Source organism: Myxocyprinus asiaticus, chromosome 21, assembly GCF_019703515.2.
Source record: "Myxocyprinus asiaticus isolate MX2 ecotype Aquarium Trade chromosome 21, UBuf_Myxa_2, whole genome shotgun sequence".
Lineage (NCBI taxonomy): Eukaryota > Metazoa > Chordata > Actinopteri > Cypriniformes > Catostomidae > Myxocyprinus > Myxocyprinus asiaticus.
In genome coordinates this window covers 25869149-25885684 of record NC_059364.1, presented here as the reverse complement: position 1 = coordinate 25885684, position 16536 = coordinate 25869149, and the positions used below count along the sequence as shown (strand labels likewise).

Below are 16536 nucleotides of genomic sequence, written 5' to 3'. Positions count from 1 at the left end.
TGTTGTATGTGAATGAAGTGGCGCAAAGTGTAATTTGCTAATTTCTATTTAATTAATTAAATTCTCTTAATTAATAAAAGTAGGTCATTGCGCTAAGACGTATAAGAACCATGTCTATTCTCAACGTAAAGTCTAAAATCGGTTGCTAAATTTGTAGTTTGGGGATTCCTCCAGCAGATGATATCTAAAAGCTATTGATCACTTTAATACTAGCCATGATTTGTTTGTCAGTAGATCAATATGATTAATTATAATTATGATAATAATTTTACGTTTATTTTGTATAGCGCCTTTCCAAACCTCAAGTACGCTGTACAGAAATTAAGCATAAACAGAGATACATATAACATGTATACATTACAAAACAATGAATAATCTGAAAAAAGCAAAGCATATTTCAAGCATGTGAGACATGGGCAAGCAGGATGAGAGCCAACAGTCCCAGAGAGGCCGAAAGTGAACATATAGCACACACATCACGATCTGTAGCAGCGCAGGTGACAATACCGTCACAGAGCAGAGGATGCATTGCATACAGCCCATTTACACCACCAAAATCTTATGAATGGACTGTCTTTATTTATATTCATGTTGCTTGACAGGGAATGGAATATATGATAGGAACCAGACATGCAGTAACCGGAGAAGAACCTCTGAATTAAATTGCAATTGACCAAGTCTATTAGCACTTTGCGTGCAATTTCGCAAACCCACTTGCGCCTAGACTTGCAAGAAAATATCAAAACTTCATGGTCATGTCCACTGAATTTGCGCATTCGATGTAACGCATAGTGCTTCACTTAAGACATTGCACTCTTAAAATAGGGATTCTAGTTTTACACATATACAGTTTCTCCAGGTACTGGCATCTGTGATATTCACACCTTCTGTTTGTTTTTTCAGGCCGTGAACCCTCTATTTCCAGTGACACACGGACAGATTCTTCCACAGACAGCTACAGCTATAAACATTCTCACTCTCATCATGAGTCTATGGCTTCCCACTTCTCCTCTGACTCCCAGGGAACTGTAATTTGTAACCCTGACAACGCCTCCCACAGCAGCCAGGAAACCGCAGGTATAGCAGTATATATGTTCACTCTGAAATTTAAATGCAGTTTTAGGCACCATGAAGATGCACTGACACCAGATGGGTTCATCAATTTAGGAGTTATGTGCTCACATCTGTCTCCTGTCCTGTTGCTCTTTATCTTCAACAGTGACTTTACTTGTTGTTTATTTGTGAAGGTTCTTTGACTGAATCCGATCCAGTGCAGCGCCATACTCTCCGAAAAGACGGGGTCTTGGACAGGAAGGGAGGCGTTTTGGAAAGGAAACGAAGTGCCAGCAGGCCGCGAAAATTTGAGAAACGTGTTGATTCTAGGAGTCGATGCTCAAAAACAGATGAGGTGTTGTCTGCTGGCTACCACAGCGAAGGTATTCAGTTAAACAATATTACCCTGTCACCAAACTTGGAACAGGAGCTGGACCTCACTGCATAAACATTGTGTTGTTTTAATGGACCCAGGGTATTAATCCTTAACTTTGACATTGTGGACAGTAAATGCAAACTGCATTAGATATTGTCATTGCTTGTACTTGCTGTGCACTATAAGATAATGTGCTATTAGGTTAAGTAAAAATAACATTCCCTCTTCCTCTTTTTTTAAAATGATTTCCTCTCTCTCTCTCTCCTCTGACTCTCTCTCCCTTTCTCTTGCAGGTGAGACTTTAAAAGAGCAGCAGGTTCCTCGCTCTCTACCTAAACCCAGCTCCAGTCGACTTCGAGACTTCAAGGAGACTATGAGCAACATTATCCATAACCGGCCACTTTCTGCATCGTCCTCGGGCTCTGCATGCCCACCTGACTTCACCGCTAAGGTGCGAGACTGGGAGGCAGAGAGCACCAGCAGTGACTCCAAGTCCAGCTCCTCTGGAGGACGCTACCGTCCGCCATGGAAGCCTCGGCGTGAGGCCCTGAACATCGACAGTATCTTCGGCAAGGAACGGCGCAAGCAGGCCGGGTACAGTCCATTAGGAGCTCTTCTTCCTGAAGACACCAGGCCTCAGGGGGAGTTAATGGGGTCCAAGGAGCAGACTACATTTCGAGGCCTGCCGGGACCCCTGGGAAGAGGGTCAGAGCAGCCCCCACGGCTCATCCAGAGGATTGAGAGTGGCTATGAGAGCAGTGAGAGGAACAGTAACAGCCCCGTCAGCCTTGACATGCCTGTTAGCGAGGGGACCAGTAATAGCCCACACAGGTATGAGTATGAGTAAACACTATGGATGTTACAGTACAGATATTTTGGTACCAAGTCAGTGCTAAAATGCAATTAATAACAATACCAGTCTCTCTGCTGTTCACAATTGCTGTCTGACTGACAGGTGCCTGCTATTGTACATTCACATGAATAAGCTCCTGCTGTAAAGAGCACTAGTGCAACATGGTAAATGTCAGGGTGTTAAACTTAGCGCAATTGGTAATGTTTTATTGAATGTAAACAGGTGGGACAAAATTCGAATTTGTGACTTGCAGTGTAAATGCAGCCTAATGGATTTGCTGCTGTTTATTATGTTATGCTAATGAAAACTATATTAACAAGAAAGAGATGACTTTAGTAGCTTTAGCATTTGCCCTCTGCAATCGAACATGAACACAAAGTAAGGCTTAAAGAAAATAATTATAAAACGAGAAGTTAATTTCAGGCCTGATTCTCAATAAAATTAGAATCTGTACAAACAACATTAAATCATCATTACCATGTTATATCTATTAATCATTCACTGAAGACGATGCCAATTATTTAAGTAGTTTTATTTTATATTTGATTACTTTTTGCTGAATGTTTACTTTAATACTTGATACTGCTGTTAGATACCTGAAAAACTTCAAGCTATGTTTACTTAAAGGAATATTCCGGGTTCAATACAAGTTAAGCTCAGTTGACAGCATTTGTGGCATAATGTTGATTACCACAAAAAGTCATTTTGATTCGGCCATCCTTTAAAAAAAGCAAAAATCGAAAGTTACAGTGAGGCACTTACAAAGGAAGTGAATGGGGCAAATATTTGGAGAGTTTAAAGAAATGTGAAGCTTATAATTTTAGAAAAGCACTTAAATGAATTCATATTGTTTATGTCTTGTGGCTATATTTTTGAAATAGTGAGTATTTTAACGTTTACGGATTGGCCCCTATTCACTTCCATTGTAAGTGTCTCACTGTAAACCAGATTTTTGCTTTTTTTTAAAGAAAAGGAGGGACGAGTCAAAAACATTTTTTTTGTATTATGTCACAAATGCTGTCATTTAAGCAGGACTATTCCTTTAATTCAGAAATACTTGAGGGCAACATTTCATCGTTATAATTTAATTTGTATTAATATTGAATTTTTTTAAATAAAGGAGTGTGTACAGTAGTAGTGTTGTCAAAAGTACCAGTACTTCGGAACCAAGTCGATACTAAAATAAAAAAGATGTAATGATACCAGTGTTTCTGTAGTACCGAGCACCGACTCTATCCGGTACCAGTGCGCAGTATGACTGACACACGACAGCTTTAAAATGCTCACAGGCTTAATTTTAACTGCTCTTTTACATCTTTTACACTGAAATTGACAATTAATCAAATTAAAATCGTGACATGTCCTAGTGTGATTTATTAAACCGCTAAAGGCTGCAATCTTACTGTGGAAGAGCTGTGTACTTTAAATAAATCTGACCGCTCATCCACTAGAATCTCCACAGACATTGAGAATCATTCACGTTGTATGAGATGACAGAGCAAAGCACTAATGCATTGTAAACTACACAGTACATGTAAAATATATATATATATATATATAATTAAAATCACAGCATTTGCACTTTAATCTCAGCTCAGCTTTATTTATATCGCATTTAAAACAACAGAGTTGACCAAAGTGCTTCACAGTAATACAATTTTAAACATAACATTTCAAAATGAACACATACACAAACACCAGTAGTCTAAAATACAAACACTCCAAAAGTTTGTCCTACATTTCATTTGTCAGAAGGCCAGTGTAAAGAGATGAGATTTCAGACATGACTTCAAAAAGTCTTCAATGGGGGCCTGGGTAGCTCAGTGAGTAAAGATGCTGACTACCACACCTGGAGTCGCGAGTTTGAATCCAGGGCGTACTGAGTGACTCCAGCCAGGACTCCTAAGCAACCAAATTGGCCCGGTTGCTATGGAGGGTAGAGTCACATGGGTTAACGGACGCGGAGGCCACTGAGATTAATCCTCTGCCACCTGGATTGAGGCGAGTCACTACACCACCATGAGGACTTAGAGCGCATTGGGAATTGGGCATGCCAAATTGGGGAGAAAAAGGGGAGAAAATAATAAAAAAAATAAAAAAAGTCATCAGTGATCCCACTGCGCCATGACGCGAACTGTTTATCCGGAAAAGTGAAGCATCTGGCAAAAAATACACGTCATAATAAAAGCATGATTCAAAATACAATCTAGATGCCTGAAATTGAATAAAAATATATTACAACTGTATAGTAAAATATAATATTCACTGTAATAATAATAATAATTAATCAAAATATCACAAGCAAGACAGCTGTTGAATAAAAGTTCGGCAAAAAAATATTCAATGACATGTTGAAAAGTTCTATTTTCACTTGTTAAAAGTTTTAAGAATTTATTGATTAGACACCATTTTGATGATGAAATTAAATGCAACTTTTAAAAATATTCTGGAAAATAATAATTATTAAACTATAATTATTACAATAATTATTAAATAATTAAAAAAAACTAAACTGGTGAGTTCAATAGCACATTATAATATTATCATATTTTTGCTGTGGTATCAAGAACTGTGACATTTCACTGGTATTGGTACCGACTACTGAAATGTTGGTACCGTGACAACACTATACAGTAATATATTGAAAAATAATGTTAAAATGCTTTTCACCTGATACAAGTTTGAAAGCACATTATTCATCTTTCTCGCTCTCTCTCTTTCTGTCTTCTGCTTGTCCTTCAGCTTTCGAGAGGGAAGGTTACAAAAGCCTTCACCTAATGTCAACCCATCATTAAAGTCTGTCACCAAATCCAAGAGCAGCAGTAGCCTACTGCAAGATGTCAAAGCGTCAGTCAAGGGCAAAAGTCACATGAGTTTAGGTGTGTACAGTATGAGCATGTGTGTTTATTATCTAACTTGTATGAGGGTCATTTTGCATGTTCTTTACCTAAGGATATAAATCATTCTTGTCATATGTTTAATGTTTATCTTGCTGTTTCAATGTATGTACTGTACTTAATATAATGATAAGCAAGCAGTTTTGAGGAGAATCTAGCATAATTTGTGACAAAATACATCCTGTTCCTTTCTCCTAAATGTTATCTCTGTACATGTTATGTAAACTGACTGAGGAACATGAGATTGCCATGGAGAACTATCAACTGCTTTATCTGTTTGTGCTTCTGCCAGAGTAGTTGGGTGTTATCACCATCCATCATTTGTTGTATTTAATTGTGCATTTAGAATCTGTTTGCATTTAAGGCTGCATTTACAGGCGTAATGTACAGGTTCAATATTTTTTAACATGTATTCGATTTTTGATCTGCCTGTTTAAATGAAAAGTCATCATTTACACACCCTCATGTTGTTCCAAACCCTTAAGACTATCTGTTTTCCATGGAACACAAAAGGAGATGTTACAGCCTCAATCACCATTCACTTTTATTGCATCACTACATTTGAGATGAGAAAAAGTTTTTTTTTCTGTGTACAATCAGTGTGCCAGATATCAGTAAAAGATCTAAATTGGTTGACAATGTAAATGCAGCCTTAGATCATTACATTGTTTGCACATACTGTTTCCCTAATGTTCTAATGTTTGTATGTGTGGCGCAGCGGACGAGGGCCGCAGTGAACTAGATGAGCTACAGGAGGAAGTAGCTCGCCGGGCCAAGGAGCAAGAGCTACAGAGACGAAAGGAAAAGGAGAAAGAGGCAGCCATGGGCTTCAATCCCAGACCCAGCAAGTTCATGGATCTGGACGAGCTTCAGAACCAAGGTAACCAGCATGCCTTGCAAGAACATTGGGAGTGGCTCTGTCTCCAGATGCATTTCTTGGGTTTCTGCTGTGGCTTAACCTTTGGAGCTTGGGACTGCGCGCGTGTGTGTGTGTTTGTGTGTGTGTGTGTGTGTGTGTGTGTGTGTGTGTGTGTGTGTGTGTGTGTGTGTGTGTGTGTGTGTGTGTGTGTGTATGAAATGCAGGTGTGCAGGCTTCCGTGCTGAAAAGCGCTGTGCTATGCTATTTGTCACCTGCAGGGAAAGGGGAAGGCATTGAGCGCTGTGTGTTGGAGGCAGAGTCTCTGCTAGACCAGTCTCTGAGACTGGAACAGGCAGGAGAGGTGGCCACTGCTCTGTCTGTGGTTAACGAAGCAATGTGTAAGTAATCCTGCCCTCAGTCTGCTGCCTGCTATCACTACTGCCACTAAGTGTATGTCTGTGTCTGTACACCACTGTGTTTGAGCCTCTTTGTGTGTGTGTGTGTGTATGAGAGAGACTATTGCAGGGCTTTTATAGGCCTGTTATCACTGCCATCACCACAATTACCCCATATTACTATGACATGTTTTAATTTCAAAAACAGTAGTTAAAATTTATCTTGCTGGAGTCATGGATAACAAAGTTATCGGTTAAGTTGATATACACCAAGGCTGCCGTGCCTTTTTGCCGTGCCGCCAGTCTGGAATGGCTGGGACATCATAATGATACCAGGCAAGGCTTATGCCTGTTTGTCTGTAACCATAGAAACCAACCAGCAGCTCTAAAGTAGGTGGGCCAAGCACTATGGCAACAACCCCTGTGCAAGAACTTTGGTGGATTCTACGTGTGTATAGTGTATGATGTAATTAAGCAGTAAGCTAGGAGACGCCAGCCATTCTATATTGTTAACAGTCACTGCTGATTATATAATTTGAGATTATTGACATCAGCCCAAAACCCTTGTCCTTTTGGCACAACACACAGCATAGTGTCTGCAACCTCTTTAGCAATAAGTATATTCACAATATAGCACAGTCCCAAAATCCTTATTCATTTATAAAATTAGTACTACATAATAAAAATATTATAGACCCAAAATTGCAATAAACCTTGTGTTATAAAGCATATTTAATAAATAGCATCCTTCTGCTGGGAGATTTAGTCCCTGACATGTAAATAATAACAAAACATCATTCTATGGGTGCTGTGTATTCAATTACACGGTAGCTAAGGGAAGTGTTATTTTGCATCATAGCTTTTGCATCCAGGATTTAGTACTATCCATTTTATGAAAATCAATCAAACAAAATATGTCTCTCTCTCTCCCTGTCTGTGATCAGAGTGTGTGAGCCTTTCAACTACCAGTGTCTTTTTATGTCTGTCTGTCTTTGACTTTCATAAGTCAACCCTGAGGATTGTCACTTATGCGGTGTTCACATGCACACACACCTTTCATGGCCTGGCCCCTGTGTTTTACCTAAACCTTACTCCCCCACCTGCCTCCACAAATTCTCTGTAGTCTCTGTAGTTTTAGGGTAAGAGTTGGGTAGATTGCAGCTCATATCATGGTGAAAGTAATCTCGTTCCTTTTGTAATTACTATATTACCATTATTAGATCTATACTGAGAGGTTAGGCTCAGGTAATTCGCTTTTTTAAGTTCCATTGCTGAACTACAGTTCATTTTGGTTTAAATTAACTTCATTATAATTTAATCATTTTGTGTTGACATAATTTAACATTTGTGTAAGGACTTAGATTCCCCATCTTCCCTATTAGTGTGACCCTTCCCCTCAAACCCTTCCTCATAACTATACCAAACAATAGCCACTTTTCCACTATTGGGCCAGTGCGTGCCAGGGCTATCAACTGGTCAGTCAGGGGCCAATAGCCTCGACCCGTGGGACCAAAACTGATCTGTATTCCCAACATCGGGCCATTAGCCATAAAACATTGCCCTAAAACCTGCCCTTAATACGCAGCCCTGGTGCCAACATCACACACCCCACCATTTCACAAGCAAGAGGGAAATTCAAGCTTCAGAAAATCAAGAGATATCAGACTCTGGAGACTAGCTAGCCCTTGAAATGAACACAGATTTGTACTGTCTGCAATTTTATTTTTATTTTTTTACTTTTTCCCAAACCTGTTCCGTTGTGCGCTGGATAACCAACTTGACAAGTTTCAGCAACAATATACTTCATCACGTCTTCATTTTGACAGACGCCCTAGATCTGACATTGCACATTTTCATCAGCCCAAATATTTAGAAGAGCCCTGATTTCGTCTACTGACCAGAACTGACGATTCTCCGTTCTCTGTTGATCTGTTGAGGTAAGATGGTAGCTAGATATGAAAAATTGGGAAATGAGTATCTTGGTGCTGAAACCTCTGACCTGACTCAGCGAAATTTCGCCCTGACATTGACCCCGCCTCAGTGCCCAGTTGGCCTTCTTACAAGGGTAACCTTTGGGCTTGGGCGCTTGGCCGTTGGCCTCGAGGAGGCCCCAAGGAGGCACGATGAAGCCCCGGAAGTGACAGTGGGAACACAACTGACCCTGGCACGCACTAGCACGCCCTCATTTGGCCTGATAGTGGAAAAGCGGATATTGAGTCCATTTTCATTTCAGTTTTTTGTAACAAGTGTGTTTGCATGCACCCCATGACTCAGCTCTTTATTTTCTGCATCTGTTACATTTTTTTCTTTTGCCTATTTTTGTTTTTGTTTGCGTTGTAGCTAAACTCAGGCATACCTTGCATGAGAGCAGCACTAACGCTCAGGGCAGGATGCAAAAGTGCATGAGGAGAGCACGAAGTCTGCAGCAACGCATGCAGCAGCAGGAACTGCAGCAGAAGCAACAGGAGGAAGAGAAGGAACAGAAACAGCCTCTCAGGTACCTGCTGCTGGCTGCAGTTGTGTGTTTGTGTGTGCTCCAGGAGCCCTGCACACACCAAGAGCAAACATGCATTGTGCCATAACATGATCAAAACTCTTGTAAGAAAGTCAGGTTAGTGTAAGAGTCCATATTGAAATCCAGGTGCTGAAATGAGCTGCCCAGGTAATGTACAGTAACACTGATGTATAGAGAGGCAGATCAGATCTGGAAGTCTTAATACTGCATGACACTATCAGAAGATACTGATTCAAGATGCTGACAGTGAAAGAATTTACCTGAAGCTACTTTGAGCTGTGTATGTTCAGGAACTCACTGTTTTTTTTTGTTGTTGTTTTTTTTGTGTGTGTGTTCATGTTCTGTATTCAGTGAACAGCCTGTCCCGGTCGAAATACTTCTGACAAATGTTAAAGAAGAGGATGAGAAAGCAGTTTCAGAAGATGCATTAAGACCACTTTCACCTCTCCTCATGAAACCTCAGCCTGCAATTAAACCGATTCCTGATGCCCCTGGCCTTTCTGTATCCCCCCACCATACAGACCCACTCTTAACGCAGCAGGGCAGTTCAGGTGACAACTCTAGTCCTGTAACAGAGAATGGACCACACTCACACACATGGGGCCCCAAAGACCCCATCACAATCACAAACTCTCTTGTACAGACTGCCAGTAAATGCAGTTCTGCCACTGTGCCTGTGATTGCGGTGAATAGTTGTGAGGGTCCTCTCCAGCCCTCTGCTTTGCCCAACTACAAGCATTCTAGTCCATCTTATTTGAACAGTCAGTGCCCACCTCTGTCACAAAGTGCCCATCACACATCTTCACACATCAGCTCCAACTCTGGGGATGAGCAGAAGGAGTTACCACAGCAGGCTCGCCCTCAGTCACTACGTGGCCCATCAAATGCACCCCACGGCCATGTTTCTGATGCCTGTCAAAAATCAAACACACTCCGGGCATCCCCACGTAACTGGTCTTGCCACAGTTTGGAACGACCTGATCGGCATCCAACTGTGATAGATTCCTCCCTGCGCTCTTCAGCAGACCTCAACTCCCCCTCACCTCCCTGTCCTCCATCCCTGTCTTCACCAGCACTGGAGCACCATCCAGCCGCCCCCATGCCTGTGGAGCGCTGGGCTGAGAATGTCAGTCGATACTACAATTCCCAGAATTCAGCACTGTCAGGACGTGGCTCACCCAGTGAGGAGCTGTCAGAGCTGGATTCGCTCTATCAGGCCAGCTTAAAGGCTCCCAGCATGCCACGAGCCCCACGAGGACCCAGCCCTCAGCATCCCAACAGATCAGGTAAGGGCAAGATTTGGGGAAAACATTAAGACTGAAAGAGTTATATGGGAAATCTTTTCCAACATTTTTTATTCATTTTGTTTCATTTGGAGAAGTGAAGTAGACAAGTGCAGTCTTTTGAGTGATGATTGGGTCATTGTCCCTCTAGGTCCCGTTGCTTCTCGAAAGCACATTGCAGGACTTTCTGCCACTCCTGGTCGTTCCAAAACGCCCACAGCAGAGATTGAGAGATGTGCCTACAGAACGCCAGCATATAGCAGTAATCTGGCTCGGAAGGTGAGTTATCACACCTGCATTATCTCAGTAGTAGCTAGACATTAAACACCCCATGGAATTGAGTTGTGTAGCTTTTGTACATGTCATTTAGCATTGAGGCCATCTATATGCTAGCGTACTCATAAGCTGACAAAATTTTAAATGTACACATTTAAAATTTACAGTCTTTATTTTCCAGGAAAACAGACCAAAAATATTCATTACTCATCTTGCAATCACAGGCAATTTTGTTCAGTAAAATTAAAAATCCCCCCCACTTCTCAATTCCTGTTTCAATTGGAAATATGTCAACATAGGAAAGAAAACTGCACTCATCAAGGCATTTCATGTGGTCTTTAAAACACTGTTTAAAAATGCATCTGTAATTTTCAGTGAAGTGAAGGACATTCTTACTGTGGATAAGGATGTGAAATGCTAATGCAGTTTGTCTGTATGTGTGTACAGCCTGTTTCTGCTGCTGTCTATGGTGCGCCGCTGTGTGAGGATGAATCATACAGTGCAGAGAACCTGCGACGAATTGTTCGCAGTTTCAGTGGGACTGTAATCGGCGGACGAGCTGACAACATCCCCCCCTCTCGCAGCTTTGTGGGTGTCTCACACACTTCACACTCACTTGGTCAAACATGTTCCAAATTATGCACTCAAACACATTAGCACCATTTAATTTGTTTGGTCTCAGTATGTATTAAATGTAACATCATGGTTGGGAAATCTTTGATGTTTGTGAACTAATTTTGAAAGAGGAATACTGACACCTGGTGTGACTATTTAACACAGTGAAACTTTAGTACATAAAGCTTATTTACTAAAGGTTGTTTATGAACTTTGTTTTGATCTGAAAATTTTGTTTTCATTGCATCTGTACTTTCATTACCAATTCATTTTTTTATTTTCTGTTGTGTCATTTCTGTCCCTGTCATATTGCTGCTGGGAATTTGTCTTATTTTTGTCTCTCCTACCTATCATCCCTTTCATTACTCTTTTTTTTGTTTGTTTTTTGTTTGTTTGTTTAATGAAGGACCCCGCTGTCTCCAGGATACCCAACCATGTGAGCATGCAACTCCCCACACGTCAGTCCAGCACCTCCCTGCATGTTTTACCCCCTCCTTCCCACAATCCTCCTATGTTCTCTCACGAGCCGCAGCTGCAGCCCCAGTACCTTCACCAAAGTCACCACCCCGCCCCTCCATCACACCTGCACCAGCAGACACTGAGGCCTAGCGTATCAGGGCCCTCTTATGGACAAACAGGTAACCATCTCCCTCCACCTGACTGTTGAGCCTCCATGCCACAAACAAATTTTTTTCTGCCACCAGTCCTCATTGTTGTTCCATCATTATTTTCTGATGTTTGAGATGTTGAGGATTATGTAAACTGAATAACTGAGCTCCAAATTAAACGTTATAAGATAAACAGTTCCAACGATCATGGAACACCTGGAAATACTCTGGGAATTTAACCTCCTGAGACCCAAGTGTGACTGCTGTGTGCATTTTCCATTTCCCTTTTTGATTTGTAACTAGTAGCACCTAATAAACAAGCAAAAAAAAAAATTCTTCTAGAGCAAATAGTTTTCCTAAAAATGTATGGCAACATATGTGGACAGTGGGACTGAGTTGTGAAATTTTAAACAATACCTATCTATTTTTTTTATCAGTTGTTTATTATGTTTCCAGGAGAGATGGTTATTCATGTTTTTGAGATGTTACAGACATTACATCAGAAATGAGCATAATCAATTATGATTTAAAATAATGGCCAGAATTATCCAATCACTGCCAACCATGTTCAAATAAAATGATACATTATAAATTCTGAATCTATGTACTGATTACTGCCAAACATGTTGAGGTGTCCAAACATCATCTGCAGCCTGAAACTGAACTTTTGGTCTGATTTTAGGATTGAATTCACTTAGCTGCATAGTGAGCTATAGGATGCTCCCTTGCTTCCTAATTAGTGAATGACTTAACCTCCAGTGTGCTGTCTGTCTGCACTGGTCTCAGAACAGTTCGAAATGCTCCTTATTTTCATCTTAACTCCATATAAAGCCTCTGAAAGCAACATTTTTCAGCTGTTGGGTGAACTCATTGATTCTCAGTGTAATTATGCACAGTAAATATAGGATTTCTAAGGAAAATACACTTAAGTACACATTAGTGTACATTGTGTTTAGCAGCATGGTAAATCACTCAAATTTTAAAAATGGCATATCAGATAAAACTAAAGACTCTAATCTTTTGACCCAGCAGGTTTCAATGTAAAAACTTAATTAGGTTTCTTACAAGATGTAGTTTTGTTGGCGTTTTTCCCAAAGACAAACTCTGCTGTGGTCGGCGCCATGTTGTTTTATCACATGGCTGTGTGCGTTGAAACTTTAACCCTTTACTGACAGCACATAGTCTCCTGAACTGAGATCAGTTGGTTTAAATTTATTTAAATTATGCGTTGCATATAGTGAAACCAAAATACAAAGTCCATGCAAGTTTACGCGGGGTCGCATGAGGTTAAAAATTATGATTTCAAATCTTTAAAAGTAATGGAAATCTCTGTTGTTAATATAGGTTTTTCTAGTTATGCATAGCTCATAACTAGAAAAATATTTATCTTTTTCATGAATAAAAAAAAACAAATCTTAATCCAGTTATTACGAGCGCCTGGAAAATCTTTGAACAATCATGGAAATTCCTTGGTCAAAACTCAAAAACCCATTTGTGTGTGAATCCTTCGTATTTTTTTTTTCTTTGTTTTTTTTCTTTTCTTTCTACAATTTAACTGTTTTTTTGTCCCCTGCATGCATTATTCAAATATTCTTTGATGCTCTCTGCAGGAGATATCCAAAAGGCCAACAAGTTTCTGGCTGTGCTTGACCGGGGTGAAGCGCTCTCCCGTGAAAACTACCACAGTGTCGCAATGAGCTACGGGACTCTTCCACGGGCTCTCCGTCGGTCAACATCAACCGGGCCCCCGGTTCATCAAACCAGGCCAGAACCCCCGGCTGGCCCAGGACCCCGTCGCCACCCAGATGCTTATGGCACACTTTCCCGCCCTCACCGTAATGCACCATCAATTAAGACAATGGATGTTTTTTACAGACAATCAAGCCATGGTGCCACCCCAAACCCACATCAGTCCAGCCATCATCACCCACATCTAGCCTTTGAGCCACCAGCCCAGCCACTCCGTCTTGATGTGCCCCCTGAGAGGGACTGGAGGACTGCAGACTATAGGGTGTCTTCTAGAGACGCTCTTGTCTTCAACAAGCCAGAGCCACGTGGTGGGACATCCCGTGGCCCACCTGCCTATCTCTGTGCCCTGTGCAAGCAGAATCAAGCTGAGCCCTCTAGAAGTTATTGCCAAACCTGCAGAGCCCATATGAACCACTACAGGATGACCAGCTGAGTGATAGATATACATACTGGAATACACCTCTGAAATACATCTTTCTAGGCACTCATTCTCTGACTTGACTTGGAAGTACAGAAAAAACATGATGTTCTATAAATGAAATGACTGCATCTTACCCGAACACACAGAATGACAAGGTTCATTGCCTGAACATTGCCTGCTGATATACAGTGTTTGCTCCATATATGCACAAGTTCTATAAGACTTGTTTTACTTTATGCTCCTTGAAATTAGCATTCCAAGCTAACCTTACTTAGTTCTGTGATTGTAATTTAACAATGTTAACAAGTTTAGTGCACTTCAGAAGTGTTACGTTAGAAGCGTTCCTCTGTTGTAACTTCTCCCATTTTTATGGGAAAACAAATGTTTATGTGCAACTACTTAACTTAGAGGGCTGTAATGTAAGTGTGCATCAGATCAGTAATCAAAGGTACATCAGATTTCTCCATTGTACCAACAGTTAATTTTCATCCACCTTATTGGCATTTGTGTCGGTATTTTTGTGTACAGTATTGCCCAATAGTAGCATCAAAACCTCCCTAATTGTGATCGTTTTTATTATTTTGTAGTAGCAGCAGTTTTAACTTTTTGATTTATACAGTATATCTTACATTAAATGTTAAGTGCAAAAAGTTTTTAGGCTGTTAAGACTTAAAAGATAGATGACAGAAGAACAGAAAAATCTGCAGTGCCTTGGATTGTGAAAGGTAACACAACTGGGTGTCAGTTCCATTTGATAGATTTTGCAGCCATATAATATAATACATGCTTATTATAATAGTGCGAAATTAACTTTTCCCCACTTGGAGATTAAATGTTTTATTTTTAATTTTATTTTGTTATTTCTTGGAAACATGGACTAAGATCATTAACTTGTTTATGAAGTCTTATGCAAGTGTGAAGCAATGTCTGTTAGCTGAGTTTTAAAGTGCAAATGTGCCATTTCATGGAAATTAAAGTGTTACCTGCTCATCATAGCGGCCACAAGAGTACTTTATATTGAAACGGGGCCAAATTTATTAAAGCTTTTCATACGTGAACGCTGATTAGAGCAGGTCAAATACCTCCAATCGCATGTTCATTTTTTTCTTCTTCTTATTATTTTTTTTGACATTTTTTGCATGTACTATAGTTTCGTAAATCGGGACCTAACAGTGAATCATAGTGCCTCTGTATTGAATTATCTGAAGCTTGGCCAATATGCAGTGCAACACTGCCCTGGCATGATTATTAAAAGAACATGTATCTGTGACACAATTGCTCCTTTTCTTCCTTATTCCTCCTTTCTTTCATCCCTCCTTTTTTTCTGAATTAAAATACAAAAACAGATATTGCAAAAAAAGCAAGGCTGTGTATGTATAAGTGTGTACAGATATTAAGTCTTTGACTAAGTACAGATGGATTCGGACATGTAAATGCTGTGCTAGAAATGAAACTTGTATTTTTGCAATAAAGTTATATTGAGCTCCTGTACCTTTTTTCTGACTGCCTTTTTCTATCTTTAGAAAATATAGTTACTTCATATATATTCACACTATGTCTTGTTAAACTTAATCTTAAGTGATGAGTCTTTCTGTTGTGCCAGTTTCATGCTAAGACCTTTAAACAGGGAATTTTAAAAGTGTGCTCATGGATTCTTTTGCTAATAGCTAATCTTACACCAAATTAATAGTCAACACATGAGATTCTTGTCATGTCAATCTTAGGCCATGTCCACACTTAAACATTTTCATTTGAAAACACATTGATTTTGCTATGTTTACACCTCTCATCCACACTGCATTTTCCTCCACTGAAAACAGGAATAAATTAGTGTGGATGTGGCCTTAGAGAAAATGCTGCTTTATTCGAAATGTGTCATTGCACATTAATGATTGTTGCCATGTTGAGATCATATGACCTGCCAAATATTGTTTGCTTTTTCTCAATAATCCCCTTGAACTGGATGCTTTCACTTGCGGAATAAATTAATCATGGTTGACTGTGATTAGTGCATTTTTACTTTTGCTCTTAGCGTGATGCTGCATCTACATCACTAGGTGTCAGCAAACATAACATTATTACTGAGTGAACCTTTAAAATTGTGATTTCCAGAGCTGAAAATGTCATGGAAATTTAATAAAATCTTAAAAGTCATGGAAATTTTTTATTGAGAATATGTATTTATTTTTTTTTAGTTATGGTCTGCATGGGACTCAGAAAGCCAAATTATACGTTAAGCCACGTTCAAATCTCAGGATGTCTTTTGGGAGACATTTATGCACCAATAAGTAAAATGGTTTCTGATATACAAATGGAAATCCTCCCCAACAATCTCTATAAAATGATTATATAATTCTTTAGTCAGAAGGTTTGTTAACCCTGTTCAAAGAAACATACAAATTACTTTCTTAAAGGGATAGTTCACCAAAAAAAAAATGAAAATGCTGTAGTTATTTGCTTACCCTCATGTTGTTTCAAACCTGCATTAATTTTTTTTTTAACATAGCATTTTGTGTTCCACAGAAGAAAAAACGAATAATGCTGGTGTGGAACAACATGAGGGTGAATAAATGATGACAGAAATTCCTTTAAAGGAATAGTTCAACCAAAAATTTTAATTCTCTCATCATTTACTC

At 39.8% G+C, this 16536-nt stretch overlaps 1 protein-coding gene across 5 annotated transcripts in view; it reads left to right on the top strand.

The window, feature by feature from the left end:
• LOC127412489 (inactive ubiquitin carboxyl-terminal hydrolase 54-like) overlaps positions 1 to 15391 on the top strand; it is an 80173-nt gene extending 64782 nt beyond the window's left edge. For 3 of the 5 annotated variants that reach the window (XM_051648892.1, XM_051648893.1, XM_051648891.1), the window contains exons 11-22: positions 904 to 1077; positions 1248 to 1436; positions 1723 to 2260; positions 5025 to 5161; positions 5898 to 6059; positions 6317 to 6436; positions 8774 to 8930; positions 9300 to 10234; positions 10383 to 10510; positions 10955 to 11095; positions 11529 to 11760; positions 13341 to 15391. In XM_051648892.1, coding sequence (XP_051504852.1) covers positions 904 to 1077; positions 1248 to 1436; positions 1723 to 2260; positions 5025 to 5161; positions 5898 to 6059; positions 6317 to 6436; positions 8774 to 8930; positions 9300 to 10234; positions 10383 to 10510; positions 10955 to 11095; positions 11529 to 11760; positions 13341 to 13912 — 3485 coding nt within the window. In that variant the 3' untranslated portion in view covers positions 13913 to 15391. Of the gene's footprint in view, positions 1 to 903; positions 1078 to 1247; positions 1437 to 1722; positions 2261 to 5024; positions 5162 to 5897; positions 6060 to 6316; positions 6437 to 8773; positions 8931 to 9299; positions 10235 to 10382; positions 10511 to 10954; positions 11096 to 11528; positions 11761 to 13340 lie in introns of those variants that run through there. The other 2 variants (XM_051648894.1, XM_051648895.1) reach the window with 2 other exon arrangements.
• Positions 15392 to 16536: the final 1145 nt, after the last annotated feature.